Consider the following 20,513-nt stretch of genomic DNA (forward strand, 5'->3'; position numbering starts at 1 on the left):
GTTAATTAAATAAGCAAAGCAGCTTTACCAGTCCACTTTAAGAGTCTCTTGGTGGGCCATCTTCCACTGCTCCTCACTCCTCAGTCTCTGCCGTCGTCTGTTTGTATACATTAGGGATGTACCAATGTATTGGTATCGGTGGTATCTGCAAATTTTAAGATTATCGGTATCGGCTGATTTTCCGCCGATACTACTGATACTTGAAGGAGTTTTGTACGTCGCATGTCACTTGTTGCAAATAATTTTGTTCAATCGAAACTGGATTTTCTAAATTGTTGAAAAAATATTAGAAAAGTGTAATTATCTATATCACGATACTACATAGTTTGGAATTTCCCGCAATTTAATTTTCATCACTTTAAACGATAAGATTCATATTACTTTGAATACAAGTATATAATGGTAAGTATACAGTATAGCTTTTGGTACTACGGACGCGTACAATACAGGTTTATTACTAGTAGCTTCGGCACGGGATTGGCGGAGCCCCTCCACTCGCATCATATGCCTCAAGTGTCTACCTCAGTCGGTCAGACGGTCGTCCCGCAACAGTGCACGCTGCCAGGGTCTGGGGATTTTTTCAGTCTTCTGCCTAAATGTATGGCAAGTAAGGAAAAGCTAACCTAGCTGAGTCAACTAGACCTCAAGAGGCACCTCCTCCCTCGCCCCTTGTCAAAACTCATGGGGTGTATTAACACTTCCCTTCTATGGTGGAACAAGTAGTGGGTCTTTTTTTTTTCTTAACATTTGGTATTGCCCTTTAGCTGCTGGAATTGTTATATATGAAAAAAAAATCAGTGCACAGGTATCGGTATCGGTCAAAATTTTGGTATCGGTCCCTAGTATACATACAGCCACGTGGTTGCTCGTGTACAAAACCGTTTTCCATCCGTACGGATAACCGATAACTCACTTTCGGTTAGGCACATGGGCAACTGCGGTTGCCTGTAGCCCCAATGGTTGGAGGAAAACGGCCAGTGTGATACTACCTTTTAAGGCAGTGCGCGTGACGTTGATTATAGGTAGACGTGACCCATACATGTCAAAGCAGCGTGAAAGTCGGGGTGATAATGCGCTAGTCGGGATGGTAAGAATTTGGGAATAAGTGTGAAACTCGAGGATCACGAAACTCGGGAGGGTACTGTACTGGAATACTACTGCTTAGTCTCAACCTACTTAGTACACAGATGAGTTTGCTTAAAGGTAACAAAGTCTTCTCCCATGAAGCTCACTCACCCATAGTTGATGAAGTCATCTGTGTCGCTGGCTGAGTCCTCTGGGTCATCCTCTACCCTCTGGATGATGCCACCCGGCCCGTAATACACAGTACCAAGCTGAAACACACATGCAATCATACTAGACACCTAAGGACTACATAAAAGGCTAAGTGTGTTACAGAAAACCAGTGAATGAACCCAACACTGAATTACTGCAGGAATTACAACATATTTCTAGTGGAGCAGTAATGTCAAGGACCCCTAATTACTCGAGCAAGAATGTATTCTTTTGTTGTCCAAGATACAGGGTAGTATTTAGAGGCTTATTTTTGAAAATGGTAGAATCTTTTGAGGTGGAAAATATGGTAATCATAAACTGTCTTGAACAAGCAATCTAACCTGGAAAACCCTCTGAGGTGGTCTACATGTATGGGGATGTTGGTGTGCTGATATTAAGAAAACTCTGAAGTGCTCTACTCGTGGGAAATGTTGATGTGTGTTAGGGTAAATAAAACACTGACGTACAGGAATGTTGGTGTGTGTTGGTGTGCTGGCTGGCGACTCCTTAGGTGAGGGAGGACCACAGCCCCAGTTGGAGGCCCGCAACTCTATGACAGCCAGGAGAAGGGAGCGGGTATTGGAGGCGACGGGTGCTGTCATCGCCACATCCTTGAGGCTGCACATCACCTGGTCCATCTCACTGCGGTTGGTGCAGTCCAGGGTGTTGCCTGTGCACTAGGGGATAAAAAAATTAGTTGACTGAGACTCACTGTATTACTTTCTGTGCTCTTATCTATATCTCCAATACCCCATCCTCTTAACCTGTATCGTGTTGGCAAATATGACACCTTGTGGTTACACCAGTGCTGGCCACATCTTGAATTTTTTTTTTTTTAGCAAAACCAGTCTTAAATGATGTGAAAGGAATGGAAATGACAGTCATTGCACCCAGAACTGACTGGAAGTGGTGTTATGGCACACAAGATATTATGTGCTAGAGTTTGTGGCTTAGCGAAACCTTACATATGTATATGGGTAGGCGATGGCCGAAGTGATAGCGTACTGGACCCACATTCGCCGCGTGATGGACGACGCGGGTTCGAATCCTCACGCTACCACTCGGATTTTTCAGTCACCGCCGAGTGGCTTAAAACTACCCACATGCTGTCCTGAAGACCACCCATCAACCGGGACTCTAGAGGAAGCCGTCCAAGCGAATCAAGAACGAGTTCCGGGGGGCAGCATGAACCAATGCAAGATGGCGCCACTATAAACACTACGCCTCGCCAGAACGGCTGGGCCGACCATCAGGCCCCACCTGGAAGAACCTTGGGCCGACCATCAGGCCCCCACCGGGAAGATGCACACCGCAATAGGCAACAACGTAAAAAAAAAATAAATATATATATATATATATATATATATATATATATATATATATATATATATATATATATATATATATATATATATATATATATATGTATGTATATATATATATATATATATATATATATATATATATATATATATATATATATATATATATATATATATATATATATATATATATATATATATATATATATATATATAGTTTTTCGCTTCCTCTTTTTCTCACACTTTGAGCAATGAGTTGGGGACATGCATAACATTGTTACTATGCTGAGAGGAAACATGTCATATTTTAGCTTCAAGAAATTATACGGTCACAAAAAGAGCCCTTTCCCGTGTGACTGGTTTAACGTAATTGTTTTTTTCTTTTTCTGCAGCTGTCTGGGTGGTGAATGTGTGTGTCTAAAAAACAAATCGATGGCAACCACCGGATACTCTGTGAGTGTTGCCTTTCAGAGTGCAAATATTTTTTGACTAATATATATTTGTTTTCCACATGACAAAACAAAAGGCATATCATAATTCATATCATACAAGGTTTCACAACCACAACACAACACGCACCAAAAAAACACTAGGAATGGGGAGAGTAAGTAATCGAAATTAGAATGTGTTCATATTAGTGGGGTCAAAGTACCATATGGCAGCTACCACAAAAATAATGGAGCAGAAGCCACTACAAAATTGAAAACTAATAAAGGGGAAAAAAAGACAATATTCGTGTTAGCAGGGTCGAGGAGGCAGCATATACGGTGCGTGTAATGTATGAGAGCAGCATATTCAGATGTTTTGAGAATATAATTTATCAGGAAAAGGATGGAAGGAGGTCGACGTATCTCTTATGTCTCTGATGCTCGAATATCTGAGAGCGGCCGACGTATCTCTTACGTCTCTGACGCTCTATGGGTTAAGGAGACTTCCAACATGCTTACATATAACTCGTCCTCCATCCTCTCTCTTCTCAACCAGATCTTACACTGCTGGACTCTCTGCCCTATCTCTATGGCTGTGCAAAACTAAAAGTCTGCTCTCTTGCTCTCAGATACTATTACCTAACTCAATCCAACAATTATTTTTAACTTTCTTCTCTAACACCCTCCCATCAAATCCATCCACAATCCTCTCACTTTCCACCAACAACATAGCATCATCTACATGCAAGGACTGAGCCGTACCTTTCACTTTCAGCCTTACACCTAAATCCTCTATCATGCTTTCATTTCTCTCATATAAATATTGAATAGACATGGAAACAACACACACTCACACAAACACACCAACACTCATTTTCTCTCACTCAGCTTTTTATTCATGCCCACAGAGGCACTCAAATTCTTGTACTAAAGACCCGATCCTTTTTCAAGAAATGCCCACCCATACCACATATATATTCTCATATCCCATAAACCATTCCTGTCAACCGTCATAGGCCTTCTCCAGGTCTATGAAAGAAGCAATGCTCTAACTGGGTCATGTTTGTGATTCTTTGTTTTGAAAGAGGTTCCTCGTCTCTTACTATGCTTTACTAGGTGAAATATAAATTGTTCACTGTGGCAAATTAAGGCTTATCAAAGGGTTCAGTGACTAGTAGAAAGATGAGACCTGCCACTGTCATGACCTATACACTGGTGTGGATAGACTAACCTTTAGAACTTGAGCGACACACTTCAGGTTGGCATCTGTGGGTTGAGAGAGCAGTGTGGTGAGGAGGTGACAGAGGGCACCCCGCAGTATATCGTAGGGCCGCCCGTTGACTGTGACCAACTGTGTGAAGAGTTCTGCTAAGAATAACGTGTAGCCGCACACTCTCTCGGGCTCATTGTGTAAGTACATCTCCCTCACCTCAAACTCCTCTTGACACCTGCCAGCATGGGGAAAACGATGGGTGTGAGACATGGATGATGGGGAGCTGCTTGAATAATCATCTTGAAGTGTGGTAATTAGTATACTCATCAATGGCTACTTAATTATCAACTTCATTTTGATACCCCCCCCCCCCGTTACTTTTGGAACATCTAAGGTGGTATCAAAATGTGCGTGAAAAAAGAGAGAGAGAGAGAGAGAGAGAGAGAGAGAGAGAGAGAGAGAGAGAGAGAGAGAGAGAGAGAGAGAGAGAGAATTACACACCTTTGTAGTAGCAAGCTCCTGAAGGTGGGGCCATTGTATGCCTGAGTCACATTCTTGCCCAGGTGTTGGCACAGTCTGGCACCATTGTATCTGAAGTTCACCTCACCCACACCCTGCACAAGGCCACAAAAAGGAGTTGATACTTAGTTACACATAAGCTGTGAGCTGAGTATAATACGCTACAGAAGAGTATGCACCAGGAAAGTTGGGACAGTTGTACCCAATAATATACAAGTTGTAGAAATATCATTCACCTGCTACATACCTGCTCAAATATGACAGCAATAAGTTCTCTCATGAGGAATGTGTCTTGAACTTGCCATGAGAATACAGCAGTCAACTGCCGGGCAATCTGTTCAAATCTGAGGAAAAGGGAGAGTATAAATTACTACAGATCAAAATTACCTCCAGTTCTTCAAGTGCATGTCAGCACTAACAGACAGCTACTAGAAACTAGAGTACTAATGGAGTAGCTGATGGTTTCTGAGCCATGTCCTTGGTGACAATGACAAGTACCTTCTGACAAGAATGTGCAATTTTTTGAAAGTCTTGATACTCTCCAGCATTTCTCTAACACATCCCAGCTCCCAACACCTGCCACCTGATTGACTTCACCTGTTGGGTTTGAGTGTGAGTTGCACCACCAAGTTGTTCACCTGAAGCACCACTGGGTGACACATATACTGCATCTGAGGCTGTGGCGGCACCATGGAGTTTGTGATGACCTGGACAAAAGACAAAATGAAGACTTAGTAAAAAATGCTGATGGTCCATCTTATCAGAATGTAATAATGATCACACTTGTCACTTTCACAAAACCAGGTAAAATTAATTATGTCTGCCATCTTCTTAAGACCAGACAAAATACAGTTGGCTCAAGGTCAAAACAAATGTGAAAATAATGAAATGCTGTGGAAATATTTTTGTCTTAAAACTGATTACTGAAAAGTCATTGAGTAGAGTGCCACACCCTCTCAGCTGTTTTCATGTCACTGGGGGGTGCAAGACTCTTCCTGCCTGCTACTAAAATACTGACTCAAAAATTTACATACATAACCCTTTGCAGTGTTACGACTTGAGTCTCCCGGGTTATTCCTTTGTGGTCCTCTTCCATTCAAGGCATTTTTATTTGCTCTCTGGACACTGTTGCCTCCTTCATTTCTTTCATTCGTCCAATGGCCTATGTGGTTCATCTCGTTAGCACCATACAAAGGCTCACTCTTGATGGTGATGCCAGGATTTGCTGATGAATAACTTTGAGCTCCACCTGATGGTGCTACAGGCTTTTTACCTGATGATGCTACAGGCTTGTTACCTGATGATGCTACAGGCATGTTACCTGATGATGCTACAGGCTTGTTACCTGATGATGCAACAGGTATGTTACCTGATAATGCTACAGGCATGTTACTTGATGATGCTACAGGCTTGTTACCTGATGATGCTACAGGCTTGTTACCTGATGATGCTACAGGCATGTTACCTGATGATGCTACAGGTATGTTACCTGATAATGCTACAGGCATGTTACCTGATGATGCTACAGGTATGTTACCTGATAATGCTACAGGCATGTTACCTGATGATGCTACAGGTATGTTACCTGATGATGCTACAGGCTTGTTACCTGATGATGCTACAGGTATGTTACCTGATGATGCTACAGGCATGTTACCTGATGATGCTACAGGCTTGTTACCTGATGATGCTACAGGCATGTTACCTGATGATGCTACAGGCATGTTACCTGATGATGCTACAGGCATGTTACCTGATGATGCTACAGGCATGTTACCTGATGATGCTACAGGCATGTTACCTGATGATGCTACAGGCTTGTTTTCAAGGACTTTTTTCAGCACAGCCACCACTTGTTGGAACATTGCATCTGGCTTGTTGAAATCCAGTGTATCTACAGTCTGCTGTTTGACTCCTTGTGACAGCCTAGCACCATCAAGGAGTTTGAAGGCTAAAACACTGTTTGGTAAGACTATCCCATATTCTAGTAATTTCTTGTGCCTCTTTTCAAATTCAGAAATATACGACTCCATTTTGGTGTTGTCACCCTTCCGAAAAGAATCAAAATCAGCCCACGAGTCATAGGCACCAGTTAATTTATCTTTTTTGTACCATTTGTCCAGGTACTCCAGAAGCTTGGCCATACCATCCTCACTATTCAAGTCATTCATTTCCACTTCGCCAAAAATTCTGTCCCTCACTTCACTGCCCTCCGGGAACGACAGGGCAACAGTGATGGCTTGTTTCTTCTTGTCAACATTGGTCACCAGCAGCCAGGCCTCTAGTTCTGTCCTCCACCTTACATAGCTTTTCTCTCCCCCGAACACGGGCGGCGCACACTTCACGCCTGTGTCACCACTATAATATTGGTGGCCTCTGTGCTGTGTGGTGTGGCTGCTCATTCTGGCCACTGGGAGGTGCTGGCCTCAGCAATCAACAGGCAGTGGCGTTAGTGCATGTGTCCTCACTGGCTGCCCTGAACTACGCTCTGCCACCAAGGGACGGGTTCTTTATTTTCAGGGTTAGTATAGGAAAGGCCTGGCAATCCAATCTTCCACCTGGCATGGGCAATCAACAGGTGGTGGTGTCAATGTGCAAGTCCTGACAAGGTGCCCCTAACTACGCACTGCTACCAAGGGACGGGTTCTTCACTGGCAGGGTCGGTATAGGAGAGGGCTGACGGTGCAATCTTCCTCGGCAATCAACAGCAGTGTCCTCACAAGCTCTGCCACCAAGGGACGGGTTCTTCATGGACAGGTATGGTGCAGGAAAGGGCTGGCGGTGCAACCTTCCACGGCAATCAACAGGCGGCGGTGTCAGTGCGCCTGTCCTCAGAAGTCGCCCCAAACTATGCTCTGAGGCCACGGGACGGGCTCTTCATGGACAGGGTTAGTATAGGAAAGGCCTGGTGGTGCAATCTTGCACTTGGCCTCGGCAACCAACGGGCGGCGTTGCCCTCACAAGCCGCCGCGAACTACGCTCTGCCGCCGAGGGACATGTATGGTACAGGAAAGGACTGGCGGGGCAATCTTCCTCGGCAATCAAGAGGCGGCGGTGTCAGTGCGCGTGTCCTCACAAGCCGCCCCGAACTACGCTCCGCCACCAAGGGACGGGCTCTTCATGGGCAGGGTTGGTGCAGGAAAGGCCCGGCGGTGCAATCCTCCCCGTGTCAGGCCTCAGCAGCACACACACACGCTCCTCCCCGCCCACCAGCCGCCGCAAACATAAACACCGGACGGAAGACCATCGCGATGCGCCCGACTACAGGCTGATGTTACACACCATACACACGGCATTTTCTAATCAACGTTTATCCTGTTTGTATTGAGCCGAATCTTTTTGAGATCATCAAAGGGTTCTAGGTAAATAAAGCGCTACGATTAACGGTCACCAGCGGAGTCACCCGTGTAAGCTCGCCACACGATTTCGCCCCGATACACTCGTTTGTGGCCTCTGCATATCAGGATTGAAAGAGGATCCTGTCTGCATATGGGCGACTCATCTCATAGCCGTAAAAAATGGCACGAAGATAACTTACATCCGTGTTTAAAAATACATAAAGCAAATGAATAAATGCCTTACAATGATGTGCTTCACTCATAGATTGGTAGTTATTAATATCACAGCTAACATGACTTACCTGAATGGCCTTTCTATAGAAGCTAAGCAATAATACGCATCAGTGTTTGAGAATAAGTGCATCGAGGTAGTGCCAGGCGGCTAGAAAAGTCCATATATGCAAATGCACCAGTCTTGTGATAACCATAAATATTAAACAAAAATATGCTGCAAAATGCATTGAAAGTGTATGATAAATTAGTTTTAATATATAATCAATCAATTAATCAATCAATGGGGGCATATGCCCAGGGGGCACATTGCCTCACCCACTTTTTTTGTGCTGCCTGTAGACCTTCTTGAAGAGCCTTATGGATGGCCCCAGCCCATTAGGGGCGCAGGCTAGTTTTATTCATAGTGGCTGCCATGATGTATGACTCTTGCTTGGGCCATGCTGCCCCCCGGTGCTACTCTTGACCGAAGTCGCTGAAGTTAGGGTTGATTGAAGATCCGGACAGCATGTGGGTAATCTTCTGCCACTCGACAATGACTTGAAAAATCAGCATATTTCAGTGGGGACTCAAACCTAGTCCATGCTAGGTCCTCTGGCTCTCCACGCCCGCGCGCTAACCACTCAGCCACCGCTTCCCCTTATGACACCAAGTCTGGGGGTCCTACTGGGTAAGTCTCCATGCAGGCCCCTTTCCCATCCAGAGTACCCCCTGACAGGATCTACTGACTTAGCCATGAACTCTGTGGGTATCCCTTTAGCCTCCTCCACTCAGGATTGTCTCTTACAGAGACAACCTGATGAGCAGGGCCAGCTTCTGGGTAACGTGCCACATGCCTGTATAGCCAGAGTTGGCGTTGATGGAGTATGTAGGTAATATATGTCGAATCAGTCTCACAGAGTAGTTGCTGGTTTGACACAACGTCATTCCATCGATATACCATGATTCTGCATATTTATTACCAAAGGCATCAATCAGCCTCTCCAAGTCCCTATTTAGTGTCCATGTCTCATAGCCATAAAGTACAACAGGGAGCACAAGGGACTTGAAGATCCGGAGCTTTATCCTTCAACACAGGTACTGACAACTCGATATACTTGTGCTGAGAGATTCCATAACATCATGGGCCAAGCCAATTCTTGGTCAGATCTTAAACAAGTTTGATCAATTTGCCACGTGGTCTGGTTGTTCTTTGGGTGTTTTGTTTTGATTGTTGTTATTGACTGGGTATTGAAAATTAGCAGTTGTCCGTACCATCTTGTGATGTCATATTAGCCAACCATCTGACCATCTTAATGAAAATCATCAGTTGCAGTTTCGGTTGGAGACATTGCACAGCTTTTGAATGGGGCGTGTCCCCATCCAAAAGCCACAGCATCTAGTTTCCTTATCCAGTAATAACTTCCCTCTCCCAGAAAACAATCCAAAACATAGTCTGTCATAAGGCAGATCTTACATAACCAAATGTTTTGTCAAACTCTAGGAGTTTGTCTCTTATGTAATGTGTGTTCCATGCAAGGTGGAAGTGAGCTATATTAAAGGAGATGCATTTTTTGTGTCAAGATGGGATGAAAAAAGGAATGAAGATGTGTATGAGAAATTAAGAATGGGTCTAAAACCAAAAAGAGTGGATTGTGGAGTGATTCAACAGGTAAAATGTGGAATTCTGATCCATTTTACTGGTGGTGACCCCTGATACCCTCACCATAATACCTGCCCTCCTTCACCCAATACAAAGCCATCCTCATTCTTCCTCATCACATGGTGAGGTGGCAGCTGAGTGGTCAGCATGAGGGTGTAGTGATCTGGTGACCCATGTTCAAGTCCCACCCACTGCTAAAAGCTGACAATTTTCAGCTACTGCTGAGTGGTCAAAGACAACCCACATGCTGTTCTAATGAACACCTATCAACCCGGGCTTTAGCAAACTCTTTAAAGAGGATCAAGTAGAGATCTGGAAGGCAGCACGAGCCTAGCAACAATGGCACCATTAACAATAAAAAAAGCCTACCAGTGCTATGGGCATAATGTAAAAGAAAAAAAAGGCCAAACTATCACAGTCAGATCTGGGGTGAAACCACCACTGTCATACCCGACTTCACATGAGCAAGTACTGCAGGGATTCATGTCGTCAGCAGAGCTTTTGTCCATGGAGGATCAGCAACAGGCTGGGTATCATGACACTGTCCCCTACCAATACTATCTCCTCTCTTACCACTGTGCATGGCTCCCGGGGGCATGGCTTCCAGGTGCTGATGCTGAGAGGCATGATGAAACATATCTCCTTGGCTCGGTGGGTTGACTCCTACTATTGTTATCTATTATACATGTTTGGCTGAGTGGTCAGTGTGCAGGCATGGTGTCCAGGACACAGGTTGGCAGCCTACCCACTGCCACAAATGGGAATTTTTTCAGTCACTGCCAAGTGGCGCAAGACTACCCACATGCTGTCCTGAAGACCACCTATCAACCCAGCCTTTAGATTCTCTCACTAAAAAGAGGATCAAAGATGAGATCTGGAGGACAGCTTGAGTCAAGCAAGATGGCACCACTATAAACACTTGCCTTCACCATAGTGGACAAGGGTTGACCATCAGGCCCCACCAAGAAAACTTACCAGCAAAAAAAAAAAAAATAAAAAAAAATATATATATATATATATATATATATATATATATATATATATATATATATATATATATATATATATATATATATATATATATATATATTTAAGTCTTTCTGAGACCAATACATAAAAGTTGCATTTCAATCATGCTTCTCCTACATAGTGTTACCTCTCCAAGAATATTTGATAATACAAAGCCACCAGTGAGACAAGAGAATGAACTGCTAAATAAACTAAACTATCAGAGAACCATACCTAAAGCAGGATCTCTCAAATAACAACTTCCAAAATAATGTTTTCAACAATAACAGCAAGTTAGAATAGATACCAAAAGGTAAAGGTAAAGTTGGGAGCATATGCTAAAGCTGTGTGTGGCCTTGATGCTCATCTCTACCCCATTGGCTTCTGAGACTTTCATGAGTGAGAACCCATTACTCCTGGGACACAGGGCAAGTGCAACCTTCTCTAGGTTTCCCCAGGTACCCACTTATTGATCAGCTCAAAAGGAAGTGGAAACAACGAGGTGGGCTGTGAGTTGACTACCCAGGCAAGGATTCAAACCCAGATTCACAGATTCGTAGCTAGGCGTGCTAACCACTAGATCGTGGATTCTTGAGAGTAACGAACATTTCAATGGATAGAAGCATTGGAGAGCATTTTGGATAGTGAACTTGAAATTGTGTCGGCCAACCTCAGGGGGTTCCACACCAACATCAGGGACCTAACCCACAGTGTGTTAAAACAACTTGTGGATGTGGTGTTCGTGTGCGAGATCTTCCTAGACAATAGTGTGCTGGCCAATTACGCTCGGGTGAATGGGTATTCCCCCTGGGTGAGGAAGGACCGCTCCACCCAGGGGGACAGTTCCTGAACACCTACGTTGGCTTGTGGAACACGCTCCTTGCCTCGCAGCAGAACCTTGAGGGCGTGACTCTGCAAGGCTTCAAGGAGTGTGCGCACCAGTGGCTATTGGTAGGTTGACGTGGGTGAAAGGACACAGGGCTAAGATAGGCAGTTGTAATGAAGCTGCCTTTGGCCTATAGTGCTATGTGAACTTAACTGATTATGTAGCACTCCTTTATTGTGTAATGGTGTAAAAAATACGCACACACACACACTGCCCCTGTTGCTCCCCCTGTGGTGTCCATCAACGACACTCCCCTCCGGGTAGTTACATCTGCAAAACTACTTGGAGTCACCCTGGACAACAAGCTCACATGGAAGGAGCACGTCTCCCAGCTCACCAGATCTGCCACCTATAAGTTGTACCTGCTGAGGAGACTCAAAACGCTGGGGGCCCCTGAGTGTGCACTGGCGAGCGTGTACTCCTCGTTCATCCTCCCCAAACTGACATACGCATCCCCAGCGTGGTCTTCCTCCATCAACATCACGCAGCGCCGCCAACTTGAACGCGTCCAGAAGCGAGCCTGCAAAATCATCCTGGGCCCTCACTACACCAGCTATCAGGACGCCCTCGACTCCCTCCATCTCACCAGCCTACAACACCATCACGAGACCCTACTACACCGGTTCGCAACCAAGCTTCTCAACCAGCCCAGACACAGACACATCCTCCCACCCGCAGTGAACCGCCCTCAGCAGTCAATGAGACACCACAACATTATTGCCCCGATACGGGCACGGACTGACCGCTATAAGAACAGCGCAGTGCCCATGATGGTCAAATATATCAACAATGCAAATTAAGAGCAGCACAATTTGTATGTTTTGTAAATATTTTTCATTAGGACTTATTGTTGTTGTTATTATGATTATTATTATGATTACTATTATTATTATGATTACTATTATTATTATCATTATTATTATCGTGATTATTATGATTATTATTATTATCTTTACTATGATTATTGCTATCATTGTTATTTCTATTTTCCTTTTTATTTTCAATCATACTACTTTGTTCATTTGTCTCATTCATTTCATTTCATCTTCCATTGATGTATATTTTCAGCTCTAGGGCTGCCTGGTACTTCATGAAATAAACCGTTTATTATTATTACATATATATATATATATATATATATATATATATATATATATATATATATATATATATATATATATATATATATATATATATATATATATATATATATATATAAAGTGAATGTCAAGTAGCTGTGCATCAAATACATCCAGGAAAATATGAGAAGGGAATATAATGAACAAGAAATGAAGGATACTACTGAAAGCTAGAGCAGTAATGAGAAGACAGAGGATCCTCCCCTTCATGCTGTCCCTGCTCATGGTGAATCTGATTCACCTGCAAGCTCTGCCCCCCTGTATTCACTTCTTCCAGCACTCCACCATAATGACTGTGAGTACATTCTGAAAGAAGTATAACATATGACAAGCAGTAAATTTCTTCATCAAACAATAGAATGCTTGGTCAACACTCGTCTGTTTAGCACAACAGAACAAAGGGATGCTGCTACTCAAATTAGCTGAGAAAGAAAGCGACCATGAGATTTCATGAAGCAAGTGTCAGAAATCATCTACAGTATCCCAGCTCCATGGTTTGAAGAAATTAATTGGGAATACTTGATAGAAATGTTAAGTGGTGGTAGCTTTCATGTTCAAACCTTGGAACAATCATCACACCAAACACCGCATTGGCTCCTTTCACGTGAGTTCTATATTACTTATATTGATATACTAATGATTATTACGACTTCTCATTCAAATAAAAAATAAGTGAAAGTTCTGGGGGGTGGCACTATAAACCATTTATAGATGAACTTTAATAGCATGCAAAGTACATTTTTATTATTCTATTTTTTTTCTAGGGTAGCCGGAATAAATTCATTAGAGACCCAGCTTTTCTTGCCTAAACATAGAGCCAAGTGTGGTGGCACCATTCATCATGGAAGAGTGTGGCTATTACTCACAAACTTTTCTTTCTATGGGGAAGACAAGGTTCCTGTGTAGAATTAAGCATCTGGGAAATATATGATACAGAACACCTAACCCTGGGAAAACTGAGGGCACCCACCTGCTGGATGTGTTGCATGTTTTGTTGGGGGTTGGGGATGTGAACCTGCTGTGGGTGTGCCTGGGGCTGCATGAAGGTTCGTGGCACAAATTCTGGTGCCTCTGCTGAGAGTGAGACGGTCTTCTTGCACCTCGCCTCTTGTAGGTCTGAAGGAATATATAAAAACAGACTGGTAAAGATATGGTATATACTGTCTCCATTTCTTCAGTTTCTACCTTGATGTTATACACACTTACTTGACAATATTTACCCTTAATTCTTCTCTACCATATGTTAGACAATACCATTAAGCTAACCAAACTATTGCCTGAGCAGCCATCAATCATGCACTCCTAACATTCAAAAATGCTTTGCTTGATGATAAGGCTTTCTAGCTAATACAGTAGAACCTTCTTTTGTTGACCTTTCTTATTATTTTACTTGTTATGTGATTGAAGCTACCCATAACCAGGGTTATCACATGCTTTTGGGTGGAGTTGAAGTTTGTAAAATTCTCATAATTCAGATTCAGTCATGAACTGGCAAAATAAACACATACTTTTTTGGTGCTACTTCATGATGCGCAATCTGTATAGCATTTATGAAGTTCAATAATGATTAATAATAATTTATTATTAATGACATACAACTAATCATCTCCAGCCATTATCATGGAATAGTTTGCGTATGTGCTCCTGTCAATGGACTCACATTAACGTTCTTCATAGTTTGCCATAAGATTGCTATAACCCACGGCATTTAGACTACCACATGCAGGCCATTCATCTGAGTGCATCACCAAACTTTTTTCACATTCCCAAATCACATTAATGTTTGGTAACAGAGTGTTTCAGTCATGCCATCACTGATACATCTAGTCTTCCTTAGTTCGTTCATTGTCCCCTTATATTTCCTGACTCTCTTTCTGCACAATCAGGTCTTGTCTATCCCCTCCATATCATTAATCAGCTTATATATTGCTAATGCCTCCTCTTACTCTTTCTCCTCTGATGATGGTAGATTAATTTCTTTAAGTATTTCTTCAATCTTAAGCCTGCTAAACTTTGGGTATTTTTTGTTACTGATCTTTGCATTCTTCCCCATACTGACCCAACCTTTCAGTTTTGTTTACCTTGTGATTGTAAGGAGCTAAGGCACGTTCTGGTCCTCTATGCTGATGTCAAAACGTTACGCCTCCTGCCTGGCCATTTACTGTAGCAGTGTCCACACCAAAACAGACATTAGGCCTCTCTGCCAGGTATCCACGGCAGCACAAATCAAAGATGATCGCTGTCCTCTTCACTTTCGATGTCATGTTCTAATCTGACCAAATTAATGATTTAACACAGTACCCTATGTTCAGTCTGTTTGGCAGAATTGTAAATGTTTGAGATAAGGGACACTCCCATCTGTCCTCCCCCACCTTTGTTGTGCGACGTCATTTCATTTGTTATCAAACACTTTTAAATGCCCTCCTGAGCCATTTAAAAGTGTCTGAAACTGTCTTCTCTCTCTGTTTGCGACCAAAACAGGACACACGTCAAACACTGTATCACATGTTTTCAAATGTGACGTCACTGATGGAGGACCAAAATGTGCCTCTAGCTACTCATTAGTGTGCCAATTCTCCCTCCATCTCTCTCAAAGTTGTCATATTGATTTTTAAAAGAGTTGACACAAGGGCTACAGACTACACTTTAAGGTAAGTTATTTCATCTATTTTTAAGACCCTTGTGTCCAAGAAGTTTCCTCTCCTGTGGGTCCCGAATCTGGCCTTCTGTAGCTTAAGGCTGTGTCCTCTCCTGATAATGATGGTCTCCCTGGGGGCAAGCTGGAAGAATACGAGCACCCAACATCTCCACACAAGACGTGGATTCAGTATATATGTTTCTTAGCCAGGAGGTAATGTAACTATTGGGTTTCGTAAAGAATATTACATTCCCGAAAGTCACTAATATTTTTAGTATTCTTTTTCTTGTGCAAAACATTGAATAAACAACAGAATCAGAATATAAAAAATACCATTATATTTTGTATGACAAATTCGGCCAGGTGCTGGAAGCTGACACCAAAACACCACTGCATGTATACCTACACCAATGGTTAAAGACCTGATTTGCTTGACATTCTACATTCTGGATGTGGTTGCTCTTCCCCAGTCATTGTAAACAAAGCATTCTGGGTCTGAGTGTGCTTGGGAAGGGCCATCACTTGAAAAGTTTGGGGCAGGCATGTGAAGGTTTTGTTCCTCTCCATGCCACACCTCTTTTTATATTCGTTTCGCATGATTTTTGTCTCTATGGCTGTGTTTTCTGGGATGGAAGTGTTGCCCTGTCATTCAGCCTATTCATAAATGGGTATGTCTACCCTCTTCCGTGAATAAGACCTGCAGTCGGCAAGAGCACATGAATGCGTAGGCATGTTCTTTGCATTAGCATTTTGCATCTGAAATCCCTGCAGTAAGTCACGTGATGTTTTCATACATCTGTCAGTGGCCCGCGCCATGTTGCAGATATCAGCTTCATTAAATAAGCATGTTTTTACTACACAAAGCAGGCGGTCACTTATTCTGACTTTCGTGAGCTTTCATATTACATTACATTACTACTTTCAGTTTTAATTATAGCGGCAGATATTTTGTGAGGGTTTACTACACTAGAATCTCACTCAATTCTGTGAATCAGAAACCATAGAATTATTACCAAGGTATGTATGAATGAATACAAAGATAAGCACATATATACTTTGATTTAACTCTAGACTGTTTCGCAGGTCATATATAAATAAAGAAAATAATTAAGAGAGGTTACTGTTTAGGCCCACAACCCTCGCTTGAGACACAAAAACAGTCCCTCCATCAAGTTTGTACCTCATGAGTGGTGACGTTAGGTGTGCTCATTGTCTAGTTTTCTTCCTTTCTTTGGCTAGATGTGCAATAATAATTAATGAATCTCAGTAGCTCCACAAAATGTCATCAGAGATCTTGCTGAATTAATTTGAAAATCTTGAGACTTTATCCATGACGCAATTTGATAAAAAATGATGTAAACCTGAAACATGTCTCCAGGCTCTGCTCTGTTTGGGTGAATATGCCGTCTCTCCTTTCCTATCCATCCAACACAGCAGAGATAAGGATGCTGTGGCTTTTTAGGATGTACAAGCTGTCTCTCCTCTCCCACCTATCTCACACAGCAGAGATAAGGATGTTGCAGTATGTTAGGATGTGCAAGCCGTCTCTCCTCTCCTGCCTATCCTACACAGCAGATAGAGATAAGGATGCTGTGGCTGTTAGGGTGTACATGCTATTTTTCCTCTCCCATCTATCCCACACAGCAGAGATAAGGATGATGTGGTATGTTAGGATTTACAAGTATGTAGTCCAATCTCCCACCATTCCCACACACCAAATATACGAGTGCTCTAAAAGCTATTAAAAATAGGAATTCTATGAATGTTAGTGTTGGTTAGTGGCAGATAAACATGTAAGCACAGAAACATCAGTGAATTAACCCTTTCATTGCTAAACGCTTGCAGTGAGTGTTAGGCATATTTGCTGGTGGTGCTAAACGCTCGCTGTGAGCTCCACCCGCACTCAAATCTCCCGCGTATGAGTGTTCCAACACTAATTCTCACAACACAGGATTGCCAATTGAGTGGGTTCTTCACTAAATTTGGTGGAAAATCATATAAGCCCAGCAAGGCAAATCTATGGACGAGTAACTGGTGGATGTTCTTGCCCAATATAGCGGCATTTTTGCATAGCTTCACCTATCACCTGACTGATTCTTTGACCAAATAGTTATAAATATTGCAGTTGGCAATACTCCCTTGCCAGAATCTGAAGGAGAAATGTCTGCAGTTCCCTCAATATGGCTGATCATCCCGCACGCACCGACGTAAGTGTTAACATTCAACACTCCCTGAACGTGCATGTACGTTCGCAAAAGAGGCATACATAATCGCCTCCTATAGATCTGGACCTCCTCTTTCCAATGATGTTTTTGGTTTTTAGTTATGACAAATAGTGTTTGAGATACAGAGGTTAAAAGAGACCCCCCATTGGGCTGCCCGACTGCGCCTGACGGGATAGTCGCGTCCGCACAGCGCGCAAGGAAAGGGTTAATGGTGTGATAAGCTTATGAAATCTCTAAGTTGGTTTCTGTTTCTATTTAGTAGGTACAAAAACATATAAATATTTACGAATTAGATCTACTGGATCAATAAGTGTACGGTAATAAAAAACAATACCGTCATAATGGATGAGACATGGCCTGAAGAAAGTAACTAAGGTAGTGGGCGTGAGCTCTCACTTGGGGATCCGCCTTATTGACGGTGAGTGAAATGACAGTTTGGCAGCTCCACCTCACTCCGTAGGATTAGCGGCCCATTCCAACCACACCCTTTATAGCTCCATGGTGTACATGCTTTCTTCCCTCTCCCACCTATCCCACACAGTAGCGGTAAGGATACTGCTGTCTGTTGGGATCTACAAGATGTTTACTCAACCTACGCAGCAGATAAGGATGCTGTGCTATGTTAGTATGCTGTCTCTCCTTTCCCACACAACAGGTATAAGGATGCTGTGGCTTGTTAGCTGGCTCCCCAAGGTCAACACCCAGTAACCAGAGGACATAGCCTGAAGTTGGCCAAACCACGTCATAGGACACACAAGAGGAACAAATTCTTCAGCTCCAGGATAATTAACAAGTGGAACAGCCTCACTGAACATGTAATCACCAGCACTAGTGTGAATATGTTTAAAAAAGATATGACCAGTTTGAGGCCAAACAGAAACAGAGAAGAGGCAGCCCTTATGAGTTTTAGACTCTCTTGCTGTTTATACTTTCACTAGGTAAGCATTCAATAGGTAAATATACATGCTGTCTCTCCTCTCCCACACAGCAGAGAAAAGGATGCTGTGGTATGTTAGGGTGTATGTACATGCTGTCTCTCCTCTCCCACCTATCCCACACAGCAAAGATAAGGATGCTGTGCTATGTTAAGACGTACAAGCTGTCCAATCTCCCACCTATCCCACACAGCAGAGATAAAGATACTGTGGTCTGTTTGGGTATGAATGCTGTGGTATGTTAGGATGCACATGGTCTCTCCTCTCCCACCCATCCCACACAGCTAAGATAGGGATGCTGTGGTATGTAAGGGTACACATGCTGTCCAATCTCCCCTGCCGCCCCCTTCCTGACAGCCCCTGCCGCCCCCCTGCCCGAACCCATGTGTCAGGGGAGGCTGGGGCAGGGGGCGGCAGGGGGTGGCAGGGGGGCAGGGGCGTGCAGCATGATAACCGTGGCTCTGAGGCGGCGGCAAAGTGGCAGGTGGCGTACTTGCAGGTCTGGCGGCGTCCTCCCTGGCGAGGTGTGGCCCGGGCTGCGACAGGTCAGGGGGGACGTGTGGCCGCCGCAGGTCAGCCAGCTCGCCGCCCTCCCCTGCCACGCCGCCACGCCCACGCCCGCGTCCACGCCCCACCGCCGTGTCCATGTGTCCCTGCAGCAGCTCTGACCCGCGCCTGGAGGGATGCTCGGCCCCGGAGGTCACCAGGAGGGAGGTAAATATTGCTTCCTCTTCCTCTTCTTCAGGGCTCCATGCACCAGGCCGCAGCGTTGCCAGGTTATCGTACTCGGCTCGGTATTATGGGACACTTTCGCCTCGCACATCGGCTATTTCTAAATTCAAAGAGGGGATCGGTTGGGTTCTAGTGAGTGTTTGTTTTAGGTTCATGGTGCAGAGGAAGGGTCAGACTACCACGAGGGTCATAAAACTTGTCCTGGAAATGCCCCGGACTCCTAGAAAAGCCTTGTCAAATGCGTGTACGGTACTTGGGCGCCGAAATGTTTAAAAATACGGCTCTCAGTCACTGCCTTTATCGTTTTTTTGACACTTAACCATTGCCATTTAACTTAACCATTGCCAATTAACTTGACCATTGCCATTTAACTTAATCATTGCCACTTAACCGTTGCCAGATTATCGTACTCAGTCACGGCCTATATCTTATTTTTGACAATTAACCATCTCAAAAGTGATATTAATAATTAAGGATTTTGATAATGGGTTTAACTGTATGTCGTAGTGCGTGTAGGTGCGATAGTTAAGGGGTTTAAAGCGATAAATGAAATGTTTTGAGTTCGACAATCTGGTAGCGTTGCAGGCCGAGGTGTTGCTGTGCTTCCTAAACTTCCCGACCTCACTATAATATCTCACAACTCACATACCCGACTTAATCTTATATTGATCTATGTTTCAGGGCGTTTCAAGATGTAAATTGGGGCGGCTCATTACAGCAAACTTGGTGATGAAGTGAGAAAACGTGGCGTCAAATATTTACGGCGGGGGAGGAGGCGGAGATAGAAAGCGTGGGAAACTTTACCAAGTGGCTCGCTTTCACCTTTTTTTCTGGTTACCTCTCCCCCGCCATGGTACACTTTCGCTTCACTAGTAAAATAAATGCAAAATTATTATAAGGGCACTTGCCCATGTGTTTATTTTATTGTAGGCGTGATAATATCTCTGGTATTTCACATACGCAAAAGTGGTAGCACATGACG

General features: G+C 43.6%; 1 protein-coding gene across 11 annotated transcripts in view; it reads right to left on the reverse strand.

Moving 5' to 3' along the window:
- LOC127006649 (polyadenylate-binding protein-interacting protein 1-like) overlaps positions 1-19,588 on the reverse strand; it is a 24,291-nt gene extending 4,703 nt beyond the window's left edge. The window contains exons 1-9 of one of the 11 annotated variants that reach the window (XM_050876812.1): positions 6,535-7,989; positions 6,343-6,366; positions 5,792-6,102; positions 5,355-5,464; positions 5,005-5,101; positions 4,740-4,852; positions 4,257-4,473; positions 1,743-1,952; positions 1,237-1,334 (exon numbers count right to left, since the gene is read on the reverse strand). In XM_050876812.1, coding sequence (XP_050732769.1) covers positions 1,237-1,334; positions 1,743-1,952; positions 4,257-4,473; positions 4,740-4,852; positions 5,005-5,101; positions 5,355-5,464; positions 5,792-6,102; positions 6,343-6,366; positions 6,535-7,159 — 1,805 coding nt within the window. In that variant the 5' untranslated portion in view covers positions 7,160-7,989. Of the gene's footprint in view, positions 1-1,236; positions 1,335-1,742; positions 1,953-4,256; positions 4,474-4,739; positions 4,853-5,004; positions 5,102-5,354; positions 5,465-5,791; positions 6,319-6,342; positions 7,990-13,971; positions 14,118-19,292 lie in introns of those variants that run through there. The other 10 variants (XM_050876809.1, XM_050876808.1, XM_050876813.1 and 7 more) reach the window with 10 other exon arrangements.
- Between the last annotated feature and the right edge of the window lie 925 nt (positions 19,589-20,513).

Source organism: Eriocheir sinensis, chromosome 33 (genome assembly GCF_024679095.1).
Source record: "Eriocheir sinensis breed Jianghai 21 chromosome 33, ASM2467909v1, whole genome shotgun sequence".
Classification (NCBI taxonomy): domain Eukaryota; kingdom Metazoa; phylum Arthropoda; class Malacostraca; order Decapoda; family Varunidae; genus Eriocheir; species Eriocheir sinensis.